The 21,606-nt window shown below is 45.2% G+C and overlaps 1 protein-coding gene across 4 annotated transcripts in view; it reads right to left on the reverse strand.

The window, feature by feature from the left end:
• The window catches only part of prdm5 (PR domain containing 5), a 45,502-nt gene that overhangs the window by 20,172 nt on the left and 3,724 nt on the right, over positions 1–21,606 (reverse strand). For 2 of the 4 annotated variants that reach the window (XR_009717888.1, XR_009717889.1), the window contains exons 8-16: positions 21,358–21,437; positions 20,863–20,947; positions 20,632–20,789; positions 20,169–20,262; positions 19,343–19,503; positions 16,182–16,275; positions 9,157–9,242; positions 6,678–6,782; positions 6,221–6,419 (exon numbers count right to left, since the gene is read on the reverse strand). Coding sequence is in view for 2 of the 4 variants with exons in the window: in XM_061297503.1 (XP_061153487.1) it covers positions 6,255–6,419; positions 6,678–6,782; positions 9,157–9,242; positions 16,182–16,275; positions 19,343–19,503; positions 20,169–20,262; positions 20,632–20,789; positions 20,863–20,947; positions 21,358–21,437 (1,028 nt within the window). In the remaining 2 variants the exon portion in view is untranslated. Of the gene's footprint in view, positions 1–4,943; positions 6,420–6,677; positions 6,783–9,156; positions 9,243–16,181; positions 16,276–19,342; positions 19,504–20,168; positions 20,263–20,631; positions 20,790–20,862; positions 20,948–21,357; positions 21,438–21,606 lie in introns of those variants that run through there. The other 2 variants (XM_061297503.1, XM_061297504.1) reach the window with 1 other exon arrangement.

The following is a 21,606-nucleotide window of genomic DNA, read 5'->3' on the forward strand; positions in this document are numbered from 1 at the left end:
GCCAGTTTGGTTCCATATGGCCCGCAGACGCACCGCAAAAAAACACACTTGAGCACGCACTTTGGCCAGACACACACCCCCACACGCTCGGAATCCTGGGAATTAGACTCATTACGCACAATTTAGCTGCTGTGTGCTGCCAGTGCAGGAAACGTGCGCGTACGTTTGTGTGTACAGAATGTGAGGCGGAAACGACTATTTCAATGTGGTGCACAGGTGAATCGTTATTTTGCTGACACGGGGATACTTTGATTTAGGAATGCCCCAATTTACAAATTTTCAAGTTCCGAGAGGTAGCTTACTGGATTGTTGTTTTTGTTTTGTTACCAGGTCCAAGCCAGTTTCAGATTCACAGCCGCTCAATAATAATTTTGGGCGAGCCCTACACAATGCGTCTTTTGTCGCGACAATCTTCCCCTGCAGACTCAAAGACAAGTTCCCACTGAAGTGATGATTATTTTTCCTGTCACTCCCTGACTGATGTACTCATTTACACGGAGAGCCTGTCACTCAGTAAGTGACCCCAAAGCCGCCTCTTTCTACACACACACAAACTCCCAGCGAGTGTCGCTGACGCTGACAACGTCCCATCTGGAAGCTCTTCCCTGAGATGTTTCGGCGCTCTGGCCCTCCCAGGAGGCCTTCTAAGCCCAAACTTCACCTCTAATGATGTGAAAAGGGAGGGGGGGGGGGGGGGGCGGGTATTTGCAGACATGAGCAAATCCCTCTCCCAGATCACTTTCCGCTCACATCAAAACGGGAGCAATTTGCCGAGGGATCCGACATCTTGGCTCGGCGCGGGTCTTTAACACCTCCTTTGTCACTGTGTGAAAAGGTCACAAAAGTGAAAGTCACGGTGACCTATGCCAAGTCAGATTGTCATCAAGTCAGAGAGAGACACATGCCCGCGAGAAGTGTCTGGTAGAGGCTTCCTCTATGGAAAATATCTGCAGAGTGTAAGATGTAGGCAGAGTGACGTCACCTAGCAGTCAGTCAAACATTTGCTGAGTGATGCCATTCACACCTGACACCTGTTGGAACCTGTTTAGGTGACTTGGGGGTAAATAAAGAGAAATCCGAGGGCAAAAAGCAATAACCTGAACATCACGGGCGGGCCGATCTGCTTCCAGTTATCTCGCACCGGTGTTCCCATCGGCTGACTACAAAGAGAAGAATCGAATTTCAGGAGATGCTTTTAATGCAACTCGAACCGAAACGTGTTTCTCCATTGGAGAACAAAGTTGCAGGACGTAGAGTTGTTGCCAAAGGTGAGCGGCGCTTCAGAAGGTCCGCCTTTCCAAAAACAAGGCCCCTGCAAAGTCTCCACTTTCCAGCCTGACAAATTCAGCTTAGCCTTCTAGTTTTTGTGCCATCTCCAGTTTCAGCTTGTTTGGAAACATTTGGGGTAAACAAGCACTTGGGTTTCCTTAGAACTCCAGAGATGAAGAGGACGTGAAACAAAAGGTACATGGGCCAATCGGTCACTGGGGTCACCATTTTAGAAACGTTTAGAAATATGGTCGGGAACATGGACTTGATTATTCAGATGGATGCCCATCAGATCCTGAAGATATCCTGCAGCAGGGGTGTCAAACTCATTTTTGTCACGGGCCGCATCATAGTCATAGTTTTGGAGGGCCGTTATGATTGTCAACGTTTTCTATATACACTATAGGCTACAAAACAAAATGATGAAGAACTAGTTTTGAAATCAGAGACTAGTAAAAACTATTCAAATATTTAAAAAAGACGAATTGCAAGCAATATCGCTATTTTTTCTTTTAAAGTGAAGACAATTTGTGATTTTAGTAATGACACAAATTTGATGCAAAATCTGTCTTCACGGGCCAAATAAAATGATATGACGGGCCACATCTGGCCCCCGGTACTTGAGTTTGACACCTATGTCGTACAGTTTAGGTAGTCTGGTAGATATTGGGGTTGGTTTTTAAGATTTTTAGATTTGAGTGTGACCCTCATGGATCAGCAGATACCCAGTCCACACATCTGTGTTTGCTTGCAACACTTAGCTTTGTTGGAAAAAGCATTTTGTGTTTACATTTAGGTTCTGGACAAAGAAACTTAAATTCAGACAATATATAGGTTACATTAAATATTATCAGTTGATTGTTGCCATTAAGTTCAATGTACTTCCACTTCAGCAATTTAGGACTGTGCTTACTTTCACGATGCTAACCGCTATCTAGCCTTGAGGCAAAATCGAGGCTTTTAAGTTCGCCAAACTGTCAACTATTCTGGGTCACTGAGTGAAAAAGTCTTGGTTTCATTTCCGCATGTCTTCGCGCACGGTTGGGCTGTGAAAGATGTTTGAATTGCCTCCAAAGTTCTGTGATACTCTGTCAACATTTCGCCTTCATTTTAGCACATCGAAGGAGATTGGAAAATGTATAACAGTTGATGTTAGCTTTCTGTTTCAAGACTAGCGTATCGTCTCGATTTCGACCTGTGATTGGCAACTATGGGAGACTCTGTATTTATTACTTTTTTAATCTGTTCAGAATGTCAACACAACCAGAGAGTGATGAAGGACTCTAGTGCAGGAGTTACAGTGTCTTAAATCGGAAGCCAGAGAATAACTCCCGAGATGTTCTGGCCTCAGCAGTTTTCCTGCTTGATTCCGAACAAGTATTTAATTTACGAGCACGTGAAGGTCCCAACTGCTGCGGACCCTCATGCTTCAGTCTGACGTGTGACTTATGGGATCAAGGCCGACGTGCGGCACGGTATCTTCAACTTCCTGATTTGATCAGTCCTGCGGCGGACCGCCGAGCAGGCGCAATAAATCTGTCGCCGGAGTGTTGAGGGGAGTGCCCGACATCCCTCATCCGTGCGAAGCACCTGCGCGCCAGTTGCCTTCTTAGGCTCTGGTTACTGCTAGCTTAATTCTTCTTGTTGCATACTATCAAACGACTCATGTTTGTAAACAACACAAAGGTTAAATGTGTCGAGTTCCCGCTGGACTGATAGTTGATATATCTACTTAAGTACAGTACCAAAATGTTTGTACTTTGTTTTTTTTACCCTCACACTGTCAGAGGACCTTGAGTTTTCCGCTCTTCTGCTTCCGTGTGAGCGAGCGACATACACGATGTATGTTTGTCAGCGTGTGTTTGTGCATGTGTGTGGTTGGACCGACAAGAAGACAAGAACAGTCATTTCATTTGTTTGACTTCCTGTCCAGCCCCGGCAGCTGCTTGCCATCACAACATACTCAAATTGTGTATACATATTCCTTTTCAAAGTTGGGTTTGAAGCCTGGGTTTAGGATAACAGTCAGGGTTTCAGATTGGGGTTTTAAAATTGGGTTGGGATTTTAAAGTTAAGTAATTTTTAATTAGTTTTGTTTTCCTTGTCCCAGTTTTGGGTTGTGAACATCGGTTAAGGTTTCAGGTGGGTGGTTTAAGCTTGGGTTAGGGTTTCAAAGTAGGGTTTCAAGACAGAGTTGGAGTTTTAAAATGGGATTTGAGTGTTAGGTGTCAAGACAGGGTTATAGGACACAGGTTAGGGTTTCAAAGTAGGGTTTGAGGTCTGGGTTAATGGTTTAAATAAGGCATAGGCTTCCCAAATAGGCTATAAAGTTCAGGTTAGAGTTTTGTAGTAGGGTTTCGAGACAGGGTTAGGGTTTTAAAGCATGATTTGTGTTTCAAAGTAGGTTTTGAAGTCAGGGTTAGGCTTTTAAACAAAGGTTGTAAAGACAGTGTTTGGGTTTGGACGTAGGGTTTTAAAGATGGGTTAGGGTTTCAAGTTGGAGTTTAAAGCTTGCATTAGAGGGTTTTAAGCATTCACATCGGGCATGCGTGCGTGTGTGGTCTGCCTCAGTGGTTAATTCACAGGCCCAACATACAAAACCTCGTCCATGGGACAAAGTGAGTGGGGGCAGGGGAGGGCAAGGGATGGTGGGGTACCTCGCCGCAAAAGTTAGCACCCCTGCTAGTGTGCACGTGTGTTTATGTATGTGTGTCAAGGTTCAGTGGAGCGTAGCACAAATCAGCACATGAAAGGTGGGTGGGTGCGTAGCCCCAACTCAACAGGAAACAGGCCCGAGTGGTGGCGGCGGTGCTGTGTTACAGCCACAAACGGACAAATTCAAAACATGAGCGACAGTAGTGTGGACAAAACTATGTCAGACGTCGCTTACAGAGGCATCTTCGCTCATTGCCGTTCATATTAAGGTTGGAAATCGTTAGGTCTGCAAAGTGGGTGTTTCTACCTGTTGCCACGGCAACACCTGTTATGCGTGCCGGCGCTTGGCTGTAAAGGGGTGCTGGTGGTGGCATAATGACAACCTGCGGAAAGTGGTGGGGAGCATGCGAGGGTTGCGGGGAAGGGGGGCAGGAAAAGTGAGTTTTCCATTCCAAACCTGCAATTAAATGCACGCATGAACACACTCGTACAGGGATGCTAAACGTTCGATGGAAGGCGAGGATGGGACGAGCGAGGTAAGTGGCGACGTCACGGCCGACTGGGAAAGTCCCGAGAGAAAATCACATGTTAGGAAAGCCAAAAGGGGAAATGTTTAGGGGAGGCAACGGTAGACACAACACGTAACTCACATGCTACATTTATACTGTGTAGATACGCTACAGTATATATGAAAGACAGCGAGATAAATAGATTGATAGATCTATTATATACGATACTATAGCTGTGCTATATTATAGCCACATTAATACAACTCCATTTTGCAGAGTGCCACTCTGTTGACCTCGTCCCCTCTTTTTACATGTTGGCGCGCATCTGTGGGAATGTTTGTATTTTTTTTCTTTCTTTCCACTCAATTCCAAAACAAGCAAACACAGACAACATTGTGCTCGGAATAAGACATCGGGACAAAGTTCGAACCCGGCCGCATCTTCCGTCATCCCTCGGTGACGCAGACGGCGGTCATGTCCCGTAACCAGAACACGGCGCACGACAAATCATCCAACCTCACAATTTATTGACAAACACGGCATCTTCTCACATAGCTATTTACGGCGCGCCTGGACACAGGCCGCTGGGAAGCGCAGATGAGAGGCACCTTAGCGTGACGCCGCTCGGCCCCAATGAAAGGCCTCAATTAGCCCGGCCCGGAATAGAAGACAGATTAACAACAAGACGCAAACACTTTTAATCAGCGTCTCGCTAACATGCCATTACATGAACTCATCAGAGATGCAAGAGGAGAAACATCAAAGGGGACTTGGAGTGAAAATGCGTCCATGTTTAGCGAAGCTTACTGCTGCCGCACAAACAGAGAAAAGGCTCCGTGTCACGTAATTACCGGAAGGAATTGTTGTTGTAATGATAAATATCGCTCATTATGCGGTGAATTTCTCACGGTATGTCAAGATATCGTGTTTTCACGTTATATTATAAAATCATGTTATTGGAAGATACAATCTTTTCACGTTATCAAGTTATCACGATATTTGATATTTTATGATGTTTTCACGTGAGATAAGAATCATTATGACGCATTTGTTATGTACATTATTTCAGTACATGTATTTAGGTGATCACTTTATTTCATAACAATATTTTCATATGAAATTAGCACGTGTTTTACATGAGGTGATTTTCACCTCAGGTGAATGTATCATGTAATTTCAAAATATGTTTTTACGCTATAATGTGACATCACATTATTTCAAGATTTGACGGTTTTATGTTTAATAGCGCAAGTTGAGCACAAAGCACAATCTAACTTTGACTGTGGCTGCAATACGCTTCTTTCTGTACACGTTGAGACAAATATAAATTAAATTAAAAAAGTTGTGCAAGACCATTTTGCACTGAGCTACGCCTTATAGAGAAAACAACCCACCAAGTTTGTAAACAATTGACGCCGGGGTACTTCTAGGTGGCGGGAAAGTCAGCGTCTACCACTGACTCAGTTGCTCCGCGATTGTTTGAGAATTGTCATTCCACGGAGCAATAAACACCATTGAAGGTAGAAAATAAGATAAATAATAGAAATATCTATTTGCATGTGTAACAAAAACAAGCAGCTAAAAATAACACTGTATTTTGAACACGTACAGTACTGTGAAAAAAGTCCAATGGGTTCTCTTTTTTTTCCAGGAATCTGAGAAAAACACACCACATTGAACACATCATTCGGATGCAATTTTGAGAAGGATCTGGAGAAAGGTGCCTATTCGCTCAACACAGACTTTTACACAGTACTGTCTCTTTGGGACAATGTGTTATTCCGTACGTCTGTCTGTCCGTCCGTCCAGATATAGGTACGTCTAGCCATCCGTCTCTCCATGGACGTTCTCCATATGCACTTTGAGGTAGTCGTTGCGCGTGAACTTCTTGTGGCAAAGCTGGCACTCGGCCATGGGCCGGTTGGGGTTGTGAGTCAGCTTGTGGCGACTCAGCATTTTCTTCAGGCTGAAGGACAGGTCACACACCTGCAGCCGCAGAAAAATAAAAGGAAAGGAAATTTGAACAATGCTAGCAGATAGCATGCTAAAAACACAAATGGACCCATTCATGTTTATTTTGGTGCGTTCCTACTTTCTGTTTTGGGTTCCCTTTTTCCATTGTCTTGATCAACTGCAGTTTTTTGTCAGCAAAGAACTTTAGTTTTGGATCTCTGCATCCATTTCGTGTCATTCCAAAATACATGGTTGTATTGTGAAGGTAGCGTGAAGGTGAAGGATACTCACGTCGCACTGGAAAGGTTTTTCTCCCGTGTGCGTCCTCATGTGTTCATCCAGGCCTCTTTTCTGACTGAAAGCTTTGTTGCACTCGCTGCATTTGTACGGCTTCTCCTGCAATGCACACGTGAACGCACAAGGTTACATAATTCTCCTCAATTATTTCTCGTAATTTCTGTTTATTCCTATTTTGCCAACAGGCTGTTAACATGAGTAACTGTTAAGGAACAATCACATAAGTGATTTGAACACATATCGGCTCGCCCGTACCAAGATGGCTTCTTGACCTCTGTCAGGGCGTGGCTCAAATCTACGGGCCCACCCGCACCCTGATTGGATGCCGCTGTTAATTGTCACAGGCGCCCCCAGTCACTGTGGGTACGATAGCAAAGGCTATGTTTGGGCATGTTTGGTCCCCCGTTGTCAAGGCAACGGGGGTGAATGCAGGAAGTTGAGGGCCTGGGAAAAAAACGCTATCATGTGGGCGGGGCTCGGCTGACACAGGATACAAAAGGCCGTGTGTGTGTGTGTCTGTGTGTGTTGTGAGTGTTTGTTAGCACCTAATTCAGGGGTGTCCAAGGTTTTTCTTGGGGAGCAACCAGGAAATTGAAGCATTTAAAGGCTATTTTAACATTCTTCACCCTCTTTTTATGAAAACAAATAGAATAGAGATGTTGATATTATTTTATTTATAAATACTTCTTTTGCGATTTTGCACATTTACGACAATCAATGCATCATTCGTGCTATTGCTCAACGATGTGTGATTGGTGAAAGGAACATGTCTCTCTTTTGGGGTAGCGGGCCATATTTTGAACACAGCGATCAGATGGAAAATCTTTTGGCCATAAAAAAAAAAAGGAGGTTAAAGTTGAAGGGTCAGAAAACACATGGACACAAGGCTTTTAGCGTACCCACAATGTTTCAGTGTGTGCGACCCTGTTAACACGCAACATCTGTACCTGTTGACCTTCACTCTGCGCCAGCTGTTCAGCCTGATGACCTCTGACCCGATGGAGAAGGCAAAGCTTCGAGTCTTTGTTTGTTTACGGGGAAGAAAAGCTCACTACCTCGCGTGGCGTCCTCGTTTGTAAAGCAACATGCAAACAGGAAGCGGCGACTTGGGGCCTGCAGGCGATCCGACGCCAATCCAATTGTTTTTGACATTTGGAGTTCCCCAAGAAAAAGACAAACTTTTGATGCTGCACTTGGATTAAAAATAACAAACCCTAAAACGTTGCACTTGGCTAAAAATACAGCATAGTGTTCAAGTTAGTTCAAAAGAAAATGTAGGTAGAGAATTGAATGAGCAGACATTTGATTGGATCATCATGGAACTTTTCAAGTCTGTTTTGCTTGTTTGGTCTGGTGGTTTGTTGTTATTGCGCGAAGGCGTGCGGTGGCGTGGCTTCTCATTACACGCGGAAGTGTTCTTTCATGGTCCTTTTAAACACACACGGCAGCATGTTCTTGTCTTTAATTGAGGTTGACGCAGGTCACTGTTGAAATCAAACAAAAACATTTTCTCTGGACGATTCCTCCGTGACCCGCCGTTGGCCCACCGAGGCACCTTTTAATATGCGTCTTGCTCGTCGCACCGCCAAAGCCACATGACCGGTTTAAAAAAAAAAGACTTTATTAAAAAGCTCCTCGTAACTGCAGCCGTTCAAACGTGTTTCATTCTGACTCGCCGCTGATGCTGTTTTGTGCCCAAACACACACGACAAAGCGTGACCCTGCGTGCTAGTCCTAAGAGTTGAACGTGCTCGCGGAACAAAGCGAACCTCCGAAGGTGACGCTGACGAAAGTGTGCAAAGCGTAGACAAATGAAGTGAAAAAATGGAGAAACCAAATTGGGGCCTGAATTTTCCTTCCTGACTTGACTTTAGATTCACACGCTGGGAAGAAAAGTTCCCAGTCGTCTTGTTGAGTCGACTGTTTACAGAAAAGGTAAACAGCAACTACTTTTAAGCACGTGGACGTATCGAGACTGGGAGTCTGGCTACTTTCCCAAGCTTGTATATACTGCGGCTGCAAATGTGTCATGGGGAGGTTTTTGTCACCGAGGACATGGATAAAAGCTAAACACGCGTGGCATAAGCGACTTCCCGCACGTACGTATTTATTCAGGCGCTACTTTGTGCGGCTCAGAGGAAGCTATTTTGGGGGTAAATGTGTGGTGAGTCGGCGTGAATTACGGCGAGTGGGTCACGGAGAGGACGTAAGACAAAGGTAGTAGTGAGAAAAACTTTTGAGATCTAGTAAGTTTTGTTTTTGATTTTCCAGGATCAAAAAAGCCATCAAGAAAGAATTGCTCACATAGTTAAAGTCAAGAATTTGGGCATCGGTTCCGTGCTTAATCCCGCCAACACGTCGGTAATAAGTACGCCGGTGAGACGATCCAGATGTTGGATGTTACATCAATGTGCATTTTAGAAGCCAATTATAGCAACTGGCAAAAGGGGAGAAGAAGCGGTGGAAGACTTACTCGAGTGTGGGTGCGGATGTGCATCTTCAGACCGTCGTTCTTGCTGAAGGCTTTGTCGCAGTACGGGCACTGGTAGGGACGCTCACCTGCGGGATCAAACGGATACGTTGAAAGCTTCCGCAGCAAAATGCGGTTGGGACGTGTACCATGTGCCCTCAAATTGACAAATTAAGTTTTAGGGACATTTCTGTGCATGGGAGCTAGCATTCGCACTGAAGAACACACGTCTTCAATCAAGTCATCCACAAACAGCTGCTCGGACTGCGCGTCCGCTTTATCTCGGTGTGATCTCCAAAACCGACTTGACCCAGCTACCGGCGGAGCGCAAGCGTTTTGCTTTTCGAGCCACACAAAATCTACGCTGCCCCGGCGAACGTTTGTGTTGGCTGGGGAAAAACATCCTGGCTCGCCGTCCCTACGCTTCGGGGAGCACATCAGACGCGAGACCGGCCAAAAAGAAAAAAAAAAGAATTCTCTGCCAATAATCCCCATCTGAGTGCACCCCCGAAAGATGACAAAGGGGAAGTGACAGGCTGTCAGTCAAAGGCCGCCCGGACACATGGATCTGTTTTAGCGTGCGCGTGATCCGCTTGCACCACACTTGATTGCTGATCTTAAGAGAGAGAAAAAAAAAAGAAGTAGCATGAGGTCACTATTTATGAGCCATGAAAACCTTTTGACAGGATCCACTCAAAACGATCTTGGATTCACATTTTATTGCATTGTGAAGATTGTACGTAGTGAAGCATATGTGACACAAATGTATCAAATCGAGCTTATAAATCCAAGAAATGTCAGCAGCGTGCTTTAAAGCATCAGGTAACGTTGGCCTACGATGCAAGGTTATTTTTGCAAAGGCAAGCGAGTGCTTGATTTGAGGTTAATTAGCTGCAACCGCTTAGGGATGTGCCACGCAAACGCTCTCAATAAAGCCAAAGGCGTCGTGGGGAAAACAAGATATAATGGCTTCTTGGCTTTTTCACAGCTAAGCAGACAAGATGCCGGAAAGATGTTATTCCAAATTGTTTCATTAAAATCCAATTATGAAGTTGTTCTCATGGCATAAGGGTGTTAACTTTGAATTACTGAATTTACTTTGAACGGATACATAAAAACAGAGGCCATTCCATTTTACTCAAGATTGTGGCTGAGGGAATTCAATTAATCAACTCTAAAGGAGACTGGTTGTCTGTAAGATGTTTCGGTGAGGCGGAGGGCTTTAATTCTACAGACAGAAACATTTGCTAAAATATTTCCTAAAAAGCGTTATGTTGACTGGGGCTACAGAATGAATCGAATTGTAATCGTGAGCACTGCTTATCTAGTCAAGCACTTTTTCAAGCACCAGGGGGCAAACGCATGACTGGTCACACAGAGCTGAAAGTCCAGCAAAAATTGGAGATGATCAGCGCCTGCCTTGAGGGGAATTGACATCTGTTGTCGCAATTTTGTGATTGCATTTAGCTAGCTAGAAACTAAAAGCTAGCTGGCAGGCGGGCGTGGCCGTCTGTGCCGCACATTAGCGGACAATAGCCAGATCCTGCGAGGGCCGCTATCCAAAGCCACACTGGCGCACCGCGCTGCGCCACTATTAGCACGCTAATGCCTTCCCCAGGACTTAACCCAATACCACACACAAGCATACGTTACGCTACACAAAGCATTGGGTTTACTCGCTTTCAAAACACATCTGGCCTTCACATTTTCCTGTTTGTCAACAACAAAAAAAAAGGTCCGCAGGCTCAAAGTGCACCAGGGGAAAGGGGATTTTCGGGACATGTTGCCATGCATCATCGGGCCGCCAAGACTGGCGTCGTCTCATTACTTCCTGCCACCACGGAAAACAACGATTGTTTTTGTCACGATTTAAGCGACAAATGCGGGTGTCTTCTCAGAAGTAACAACTGCAGCATGGAGCTGCGACGGCTCTCTGTAACCGTCTTGCCTTTCGCTAGTGCTCTTGAGTGAACGTAACGGGAAACCTGTACTTATTCTCCAGATTGAACCAGATTGCTCGGGGATTACGGGGAGGCGGTGGCGGTTTTACGAGTGCCGCGACGCTAACTGATTTAGCATGTGCTGAAACGGAATACCATCTATTTGACCCCCGGGCATCTAGACGTAACAACCCTCGCCTCCCCCCACCTCTATAGCTTCTCCCACCGTGGCTCTCTTCTGCTAATTGATCCTTTTGCTCTCTATGAGAAGAGTTGGGAAAAGTACTTATACTCTGTACTTACTGTAAGTAGAAATACAGACTAGCGTGTTTTATGCTAATGTTAACTGTATTTACAACTTTACGACCACGCAACCAGCACGCTCAGACTTGCATACAAATTAAGCCCAGCCTAGTTTTACAGTACAGGTGTACTTTTTGTGGAATTAAAGTTGTGAAAAATCTAACAAATTTCCAGGACGAGGAACTTCGACTGTTTCAAAATTAGGAGGCTCTGGGTTCAAATCTGGAAACTAAACTAAACTGCTAGCTAAATTTCCCAATTGTCAGTGACAAGCTTTTGTCCAAATACCCCAGGATTAAGATTTACGCCTCAATGTTTACCCTCGTCAGTAACGAAGTATTTGTAATTTGTTACTTTCCACTGCTGTCAGCAGATCTGTTTAGCAGATGGTCAGGCTTTGTCGCAGTCTGCTGTTACGAAGAACGCTTTTGGAGCCTGAAAGACATTAGCGCTGTCTGTCACGATTAATCCCCCAGCTTCCTCCGCTTGAGCCACAGTCCGCTCAGTCCACTCAGTCCACTCAGTCTACTCAGTCCACTCAGTCCACTCAGTCCACCGTCCTTCTGGCATGCCAACAGGGGGCTGCGTAGTAATGCGATATGGCCGATAAAAGATTGCCTTTGATGCGCCCCGAGGAATGCCTGACAACTTGACCTTGGTGCTACAACAAGCGCCTCCACTTCCGCAAACTCTTCTCGCACCCCGGGACATTTGACGTATCCATAACGGACATTTGAGATATCTGTGCATACGTTTTCTAACGCTTATTCATGGGTGAGTTGGATCTCATCCCAGCCGACTGCCGCCACAATCTGAAAGAGGGAGGACAGGCCGTGTCCAAAATAAATCTAAGAGGGGGAACTGAAGAACTGGAAAACCAAACCCTGAATATTAGATTGCGAGGCCAATATACAATTCATACATTTTATAGCATGATAACGAATTCCAGGTTGTTACCACGACAACAACGGCGACAAAACAATCCGTGTTCCCGATTAAACCGTCTTTCCGTACTTTTCAAATCTGGTCTGCGCACAATTAGCGTAACAAATGACAGCGAGATGGAGACTATTACGTGAACAAGTAACTTCGGAAAGCAAGACCAAAAAAAAAAGTGAATTGTATATCGGCTTGTTTATTGGAAGTTGTCTCCCCCGTGAAGGGAATATTTGCAGAGGCCGACTGATACCAGATCAGGCGCAGCACGCATGGCAGACATTTGCAGGACTCATTGAAAAGCTTGTCTATGTAATTACAGCAATGCTTCATAATCTAAGTGGCAGCGCATTCCCTTTTTATTGTGGGTTTATGGAATGGCTCGTTGAGTTTAATTTGGAAACTGGCTAGTTGCAACCATTTGAATTGTGGGTGTGAATTTGAGTTTGTTGATCTAATAAGGATTGGGATGTCAATTGCTCTTTGTATCAGTGCTCTTCAACTAGGTTTCTCATTCCCATTGGATTGTACACATACAACTACTATATACATCCACTTAAGGCCTCCAGTGGCTGAAATATCAAAGTCAGACTTGGGGCTTTTTTCATGAATACGCACAGCCACTTTCTTGAGAGTTGGGAAAGCATGAAAGCTTGATTTGTTCAAACGCGGTTCCCCGAGTTTACACTGCAAACTGCGCCTGAACGAGACTTTTCCAATGATGTCACAGTGACAGTTACGGCCTCAATATTCTCCACCGTCCCATTTTTGGTTCTTGGCCATGTTCTGTGTGTACACACACAAACACACACACACACGGACTGGGAAAATCCACCCTCACCGCGTTTTGATGTAGCGACGGAGCCATTTTTGCACCAGTGTAGGAGCCAAGAGAATAAATTAGCAAAAGAAGAGAAGGATTCATCACGACTACCGAGTTGCACAAAGTCGCGGCCGCGCTCCGTCCAGCGTTTTTTGACAGCTGGCATTTTACGGCTTGTTGGTGATCTCATAGCGGGGCAGCCCGGCCAGGCCGCGCCAGCCGCTGCGGGACGGCGACTAATTTGTTTGACTTGAGCATGATCAAACACCATTAAAGGGAAACGTAATCCAAGCTAAATATACAGCCACCACGACGAGATTTACGGCTGCGCGTTTTTCCCGTATTCCATGTCTTGGCTTGACCCGCTTCTTTCATCAGTGGTGGGAAGTAACAAAGTACAACTACTTTGTTACTGAACGTCACTCTTGCATAGTGTTTAGATCCAATTTGACCTGTTTTGACAATCAGAATACTCAATGTTGTTTTTGCACCCTGAAGTTTGATTTTCCTGAAGTCACCCGAAATACGCAACACTAAAAACAGTTCAAGATGTCAGACTTTTGTAGGGATTCTACGTGTCCTTGTACTTGAGTACAAAATGTGAGTACTTTTGCCGTCTGTCTGTCGTCGTGCCGGCCACGATTTGAAGGGAGGGAGATGAAGGAGAGGAAATCTCCTGGGAATCTTTTACAACGTCGTTTGTGTGGTGCAGATAAATAATCAACTGCCAAAGGTTCCTGTGCAGCAGGAAGACAAACAAGATTAGCGGCGCGTTGTCCATTTTATGAGGTTTTTAGCTCAGCTGGAGGCAGTCTTTTGCAGATTACTGACAGGCCCGGCCAGAGCGGCCGCTTGCCGGAGCCCCGGGGGCGAGTCAAACAATTTGCGGATATGATAAAAATGTTTTCTTTGTAAATGTTTCCAAAAGTCACACTGGACACTGGAATGTGAGAAAACGGAAATAAAACAATCACCACGGGTCTACTTGACGTCTTCATTGTCAATGGGTGACTCAACTGCTGTGTCGTGATTATTTTGTATTCTTACTGTATATTTGGATATGGACGGCATGGTGGGCTAATGGCTAGCATGTCTGCTTGGGGGTCAAGAGATTATAGGGTTTGAATCTTTGTCAATTTGACCCAAATCCGTTGATACAAACATAACTGGAGGGTTGAAGTTGTTTCTCATTACATTATGTTGATTTCACACTTTTCACAGCTCCGACACAACATTTATACAAGTCTAGAGTCTTTCTTCTTCTGTCTGAGAACAACGTGACCTTGTGGGGATGGCCGCTCCGGGCACGACTCACGCCTTTCACCGAGGCTTCGTACACAAAAACGCGGACACGCACAACAAACACGCGCACACAAAAATCTCCACCTATAGAAGGAGGGGACAGATTTACAGCCAGTCGGGGTCACGGGTCGTCCGGCTGGATGCTTTCTTGGAGTGCTCTTTTCTCCCTTTGCTCCTTTCTTTCTTTGAGGTGTCCCCTCGGCTCCCACCCCTCCCCCAGCATTCCTCCCTTTTGTTTATTCTACATAAATACAATCAGAGCGGGCCACACGGCTTTACATTCTCCAGCGCCTTACACACATCCACAGAAGCACACACATTTACAAAGGAAGCTATTGACAAAGATGGAGACCACACTGAGCGCGGCAACACCTGAAGGCAGTCAATGAAACGGAAGACCCGGTGGAGACGTTTTTGCACAGCCATTGTCGCAACAGCATCCAACACATCAGATCCGCCTGGAGATTTTTAGTTAGGCCAAAGGTTCCTGGGTCAAGCTCCTGGCGGAAATTGAGTGTCAGGTGTTCAACGTCACACTCCTGTCCTTCAAGACCACACCAAAAAAAGGGAGAGAGAGAGCGAGAGCGAGAGCGAGAGCGAGAGCGAGAGCGAGAGCGAGAGCGAGAGCGAGAGCGAGAGCGAGAGAGAGAGAATTGATGCAAAGACAATACCAAGACTTTTGGAAGTCGAGACAGAAAAAAGACAGAGACTTGTGGAGGTTGAGACTGAGATGAGAACTCATGGAGCATCATCTTCTTTTTGACTGACACTGACACAAACTATGGCAGGAGGGAAGAAGGCAAAAATCATCATTTAAACTATTTCCTCTGTTTTTACGATGACTCTGCATTGGTCATATGACACTACAAAAAAGAAAAAAATTGTCGCTTGGTAAATCAACGTATCACTGACTGATGTTTTGACCGTGCGGAATTTGCATGAGTTTATCTGCTGACATAAATAAACTGACATCATTTATCCCAACACGGCAAGAGAATAAAGATGGGGGAGAAGCCAAGTGTGTGCGGGCGTGCGTGTGGTCATGCCAGGTCTCGGCAGCAGTCAGTTGGTAAGGAGATGCGCAGGAATGCGTAGCTTTCCAGTTTAAGGCCCTTTAATGAACATCCAAGCGCTCCATTCTGTCTGGTAGCCATGTGTGCAGCGCATTTCCAGATCATGTTTGGGGGGGCTAAGCAACTGAGAAATGTACCAGTGGGAAATGGATCAAACTACCGGATGGATTTTTGTTTGCGGTTGCTTTTGACACATTTTCAGCTCTAAAAATGGGCTCATTTAAGTAAGAAATGTCAGGGGGAAAGTGCACTGTCATGCTTGAGTTGGGGGTAATTTAAGAAAAGCTTGTCATAAACATATTACAGACATCTGCTAACTGTTTTAAATTGGGAAAATGCGGCCTTCCGGAAGATTTTGAATGAATATGAACTCGCTTCCCTTTTCATTGCTGCACATTCACGCCATAATATGTTACAATTTAATTCCATTTCGGCCTCTTAGATCCCCTTTAACATTCTTTAATTATGTTAAGTTTGCTGCGCACCGACACCCCCCCCGAAATGCAGACAGACCAATCACAGCGTGGTATAGAAAAGTACTCCACCGCATGCCGTGTCTGTAGAATTATGCCAAGTATGTTTGTACTAAGGTCATTGAACGTTATGCTTCTCAGCCAGCTAAGCTAACGAGACTAGCATGACCCCACTGACCTGTGTGACTGCGGATGTGGACCCTCAGCGTGCCGTTGCTGGCAAACTTTTGTCCGCAGTACGGGCAGATCTTCTCCTTCTCGCCTGTGTGCGTCTGCAACAAAAATTTTGCATTAACACACTTTTCGCCACACAAGGTCATAGTTTTGCTATTGAGTAAAAGGTCACACATTTTCCATCTTGTGGTATCTTAGTACCAGAGAACTATGTTGTTGTTATGTTTTTATTCAATAAAGAAAGACATAATTGAACTAAAGGTTTGTTATCTTTCAGCACCGAAGGTCACAGTGCACATGTGGCCTCATATCCTCCTCCTTCATCTCCCGTCAACTCCAAACAGTCCCTCCCGACCCCCATCGCGCTCGAAGACCTCCACCGATTCAACCCCTGCATGCTTCGCCATCCAGCAAACATCATCGGTGTTGCCGCGTCGTAAACGCACCGCCGTGAGGGAAATGCCGCAGGTTGGGAATGCGGGGAATTTACTGGAAACATATTTTATAGCCCGGTGCGGATGGGACTGCTCACCCAGCGAGTCTGTCATTTGCACATTTGACAGAGGTGAGATCAAATCCACAGCAAAACACACAATGCATGCATGTACTTGTTTGCACCCAGACGGGAAAGTACCAGCTGTTACCCCAGATAGGGTAAAAAAAAAAAAATGTAATGTGCTTTTCAAAATGGGATCGAGATCCCTATAATATTTTAATGTATATAATAATGGCAGGACTCAATGAATAGTTTTATGCCCCCATCTACATGGAGACTGCTCCTCAAGAAGTCGTCGTAAAAGTCATTCCTTGGAGAGGATAAAAAAAAACGTATTCCTGTAAGTATTATCATTGTTTGTCTACACATTTGCCCTTCAATGATTTTCGCCATTATGTAGTAGCATTAAGATAGCGGGGGCATTCCTGAGGCAAATTATTTGCTCGGTTTTAAATAAACCTGTAATTCTCTTTGTTTTATGTTTATGCGACGAGTGACTCGTATACTTTGATTTTCAGTGGCAGAACGAGAACTGCTATTGGTTTGGAAGGACTCCCGAGCACTTGGCAGCCTCAACCCAACGTCCTCCGCCGGCACTCATTTTCTTGATTACAATTGTTTCTTCTGAAAATGTCCACCGCGAGTTCCATTCCAGCTTTTGTAAAGCAGCTCCAGATAGACATCGGCCGGTTGAACTTTCGAAGCCATTTTTCATTTGTACAAAGTCATTTGTCAATTGAAACAATGATTGAAAGCCCAGGCCTGGAGTTCCAAGGCGAACATTTTCGAAGAGTAATGGCAGCCAGATCAAACCGGGAACGTGCGGCGAGCTGTTTGGCCTCACTCTTCGCTGCCATTACTTTTGATTTGCGTCAGGCCAGGCAAAAAAATGTGACGCGGCCTAGCGAGCCTAAGCGAACATGGCATTGAGAAATATTTGACATTGTTTTGTGACCGGCAAAGTTTGGGGCCAGCAGGTTGTCGTTTCCAGCGGCAGCACAACTTTGATCGCCACGAGGACCAGCTGGTGGAAAGGCCGCATTGGCGTCGGTGTTTATGAGTATTCTTTGCAACTTTAGCCAGCTTAGGCGCCGGCATTAGTTTCTTCTTGTTTTTTTGAGCCAGTAGTTGTTTAGCTAATATTTGTGTATCATTCATGAAATATGTCTAACAGACTATACATTTACATATATTATATATGTAATGTATTAGATTTCTGCATTCTGCATTTCTGTACTTGACATCAAACATTTTTTTTTTAAATGTTCTCATATTTGTGTATTATCCATCCATTATTTTGAGGTTGGTATTCCTAATGCTTTCCAGTATTTGTGCAAAAAGAGAGCATGTGCCATGAGCCTAAGCAAACATGGCATTGATAAGTATTTGCCATTATATTGCATGGGGCAACGTTTGCCTCCAGCAGGTTGTCGTCTCCTGCGTTAGGCCCACTTTGATCACGATCCGCGATCACGCAGCGGCCTCCGGGTTCCCCGCTGTTCGGAGACGACCCCCTCCCGACGGCACCCGTCGGCCACGTGGCAAGAAGGCGGTGGCGATTTCAATCTGGATGCACGTTGTCAGATCCCAGGGATGCTAATCAGCGGCTGGATCAGTTTGGGGCTCTGAAAGCCCCGCCGAGCTAATGGACAAGCTGCCGTTTTGAATCAAGGAAGAGATCAATTCCCGGCTTTTATAAGGGCCTCCCTACCTGGGTAGAGATGGACCTTTCTTGCCAGCCATCAACACTGTTTAACTAAAAACGTAGCCGATGTTAACAGAGCTGGCCACCATCCTGAGATGTTTGTCTTTTCCTCTTTATTTCCTTCTTTTCTTCTTTTTCTTTCTGTCTTTTTGTCCATTCGGCGATGCTGGTGCCTTCTACCGCACCTCGGTATCTCTTCGGATCGGATTTCTTTTGTTTTTCTTCCTGGGACCGGGATCATCGGTCGAGACCGGCGTAACTCTACGACGGCTTCCTGCTTATCCGGCCAGTGATGACCGGGTCCCTCGCCTTGGCCTTGCAGCCGCAACCCCTGTGGGGAGTCTGCTCCCTCGTGCTCGTCGGAACCAACGACTTTCGCTGTGCTAGCCCCGTGGTGACCATCTGCACGTGCCATAACTGGGTGCCCAGGACGCTGCTCATACGTCTGCCTGCTTTGTGATGTTTTCACCGATTCACGACCAAGTCCATTGGGCGCCGTTGAACTGGACTGCCCTAAACCTGTCTACGGACCCCGTGGAGGCTATTTTGTGTGTTTTGGGGTGTTCTCTTGTATTGAAGGGTGCTGGTTGGCCGCTGTTACTTTTTTCCTTTGTCTTTTAGCTTTGATTTGCTTTGATGGCTTTATATCTTGTGCACTTTCTGACTTTCTTTGTGGCGCCGTTGTGTGGCAGCCTTATGAGAGTCAATTGAGTTGCGCTCATGCCATCTGTGTGTCTTTTGTATACCCACTATGTGGTATGGATACTGCTGGGGCCTGAATTTCCCCACCCCCGGGGATCAATACATATCCAATCAATCAATCAATCAATTAAGGCCTGGTGGTTATCAAATTTTGACTTCGGCCTTTATTTTAAGAGGATGAAAATATTTGGATCACGCTTTGGATTAAGAAGTGTTCCTAATGATTTGATGTGAGCATTTTAGCCGTAGCCATATCGCTCACCTTCTTGTGGCTCTTGAGGACGGAGGGCGTGACGAAGGCCTTCTCGCACAGGTCGCACTTGTACTTCTTGTGGCCGTCGTGCACCACCTGGATGTGCACGTTGAGCGTGTCCTTGCGCTTGAAGGTGGCGTTGCACTGGTCGCACTTGAATGTCCGCTCACCTGCGGCGAGAGGGCTTTTTTGTCAACAAAAGCTGCTCCAGGGATTTTTTTTTTTTTTTTTTAAATCATGGCGAAACAATTTGTCCGAGGCCATTACGGGGACTACAAAAGATGACCCCGAGTCAACAATGTGTGTGATGAAAGTTTAAGGTGAACATGAAAAGATTATTTGACAGAATAGAACTAAAACCAGAAAGAACCCCGGTCAGAAAATTGGGCCATCATCACAATTTGTCTGCTCATTTAACCCTTTCGATACATTCAGCAACAACGATAAATTATCCATAAGTTTCTTTGCAATTCCATTTCTCCTGATTTCATCAAATATGGGTGACAGCTTTAATCCGTATCTTATTGGGCCACCCACAGTAAAATCACCCCACTGATGTATTATAGGAAGACTGCTATCATATAGCTGGCCTCTTTATCCTACTGAGGTGAGAAATGCCTTCAGCTACATCGCGTCTTTGTCGTTTGTGACAATGTGAGCCGCACAAACCGATTCAGTCACTCAGTCTACAGCGAACACAATATCTTGAAGCTAAGCTAACAGATACGCGTGAGATTCTTTTGCTACCGTATGACCTCAAATAAACGGGCAGAGTGAGCACACGTGGGAAACAAAACAGTCCTTATCAATCTGGACAAGATGAGGTGGTCCTTACTGTTATGGATGAGTAGGTGGCGCTGTAAAGAGAAAGGGGTGCGGAAGAGGGCCTTGCACTCGTCACACTGGAATGGTCTTTCCTCCGAGTGGGTCTGCGAGCAGAGAGAGACAAAGAACAACAAAGCGGTGTCAGCGTGTTTGACCAAGTGGATGTGACGGGATCGTCCACTAGGCTCGCCACTACCGCCGCTCAGCTCTGTTGACTTGATGAAGACAAGCGACTCGGAGGGGATTAAAGTTCAAAGTGCTTCTGTTTTCACTCCTCCACCACGCTGCCCTCTATTTATCTGCCTGAGTGACACCTCAATCCCCAAAGTAAACACGGAGGAGAGCAAGGGGTCGCAAAGAAAGCGTAGATTATACTTGTAGCCACCAGCGAGATCTTAATGGACAGCTGTGACATGACACAAGTCATTCAAGAGTTTGTGTGTGTCACTTTTAACTTTGTGCCAATTTCTCACCTTTTTGTGATTCTTGTAAACGTTCCGATGGGCAAATTCTTTGCCACACAGTTTGCACTTGTATGGTTTGTCCTCGCTGTGGATGATTTTGTGCGCCGTCACCTGGTCGAGGCGCTTGAACGAACGGCTGCAGATCTCGCACGTGTACGGACGCTTCTCTGTCAAGCCATGAAAAAGATAGTTACAATTTAAAAAGAATATAGTGATGTTTATGAAGCTGGTTTATCTCACCTGAGTGTGTGATCATGTGTCGTTTTAGCTGATTGGTGGAGATGAACTTCTTGTCACATGCGTGGCAGTCGAATATTTCGTGTATCTGGGGGATACGGAAAGACAATGCCATATTATATCTTTCGAGTACAATATTGTTTTTTTTTTAATTATTTTTGCATACAGTGCACTCTTATTGTACAGCACTTGGGAGCTATTTACAGTCCAACCTAGTTTGTCCCCAGAAAATGTGCCAGTTTTTTAAATAGATGTAGCTTGCAGCACTAAATTAGTGTGAAAAATGTCACATTGAGGAATAATGGCCCCAAATGCAATCTTGCTGAGCTACTGTTAGCGCTAGCAACAATATGATAGCCCAACCCAGATTTAGCAAAAATGTGTCACATACACACAACTTTTATTTGTAGCATTAACAAAAAGGCTGTAGTTCATTAATCATTGGTGAATTTGGGTTAGGGTGAGGTTAGGTTGGGATATCGAATATATGTAGCTTACCTTTCTGTGCTCTTGCAGATTTAGAGACGACGAGCACTTTCTGTTGCATATCGTGCAAGTCAGTTTCCTTCGCGCACTTCCTAAAAAACAAAACAATCATTTGATATGGTGTGTTGTGTTTGTATGAGTTGCTGCAGCCTATGTTAAACCAGCAGTTGTTTGAATATTAATGTAACATTAATGCTAATTTCTATTAGCCCATCTATGGTCCTTTACATTATTGAAACATCTGGTTTACTGAAAAAAAAA

Source organism: Syngnathus typhle, linkage group LG14 (genome assembly GCF_033458585.1).
Source record: "Syngnathus typhle isolate RoL2023-S1 ecotype Sweden linkage group LG14, RoL_Styp_1.0, whole genome shotgun sequence".
NCBI lineage: Eukaryota > Metazoa > Chordata > Actinopteri > Syngnathiformes > Syngnathidae > Syngnathus > Syngnathus typhle.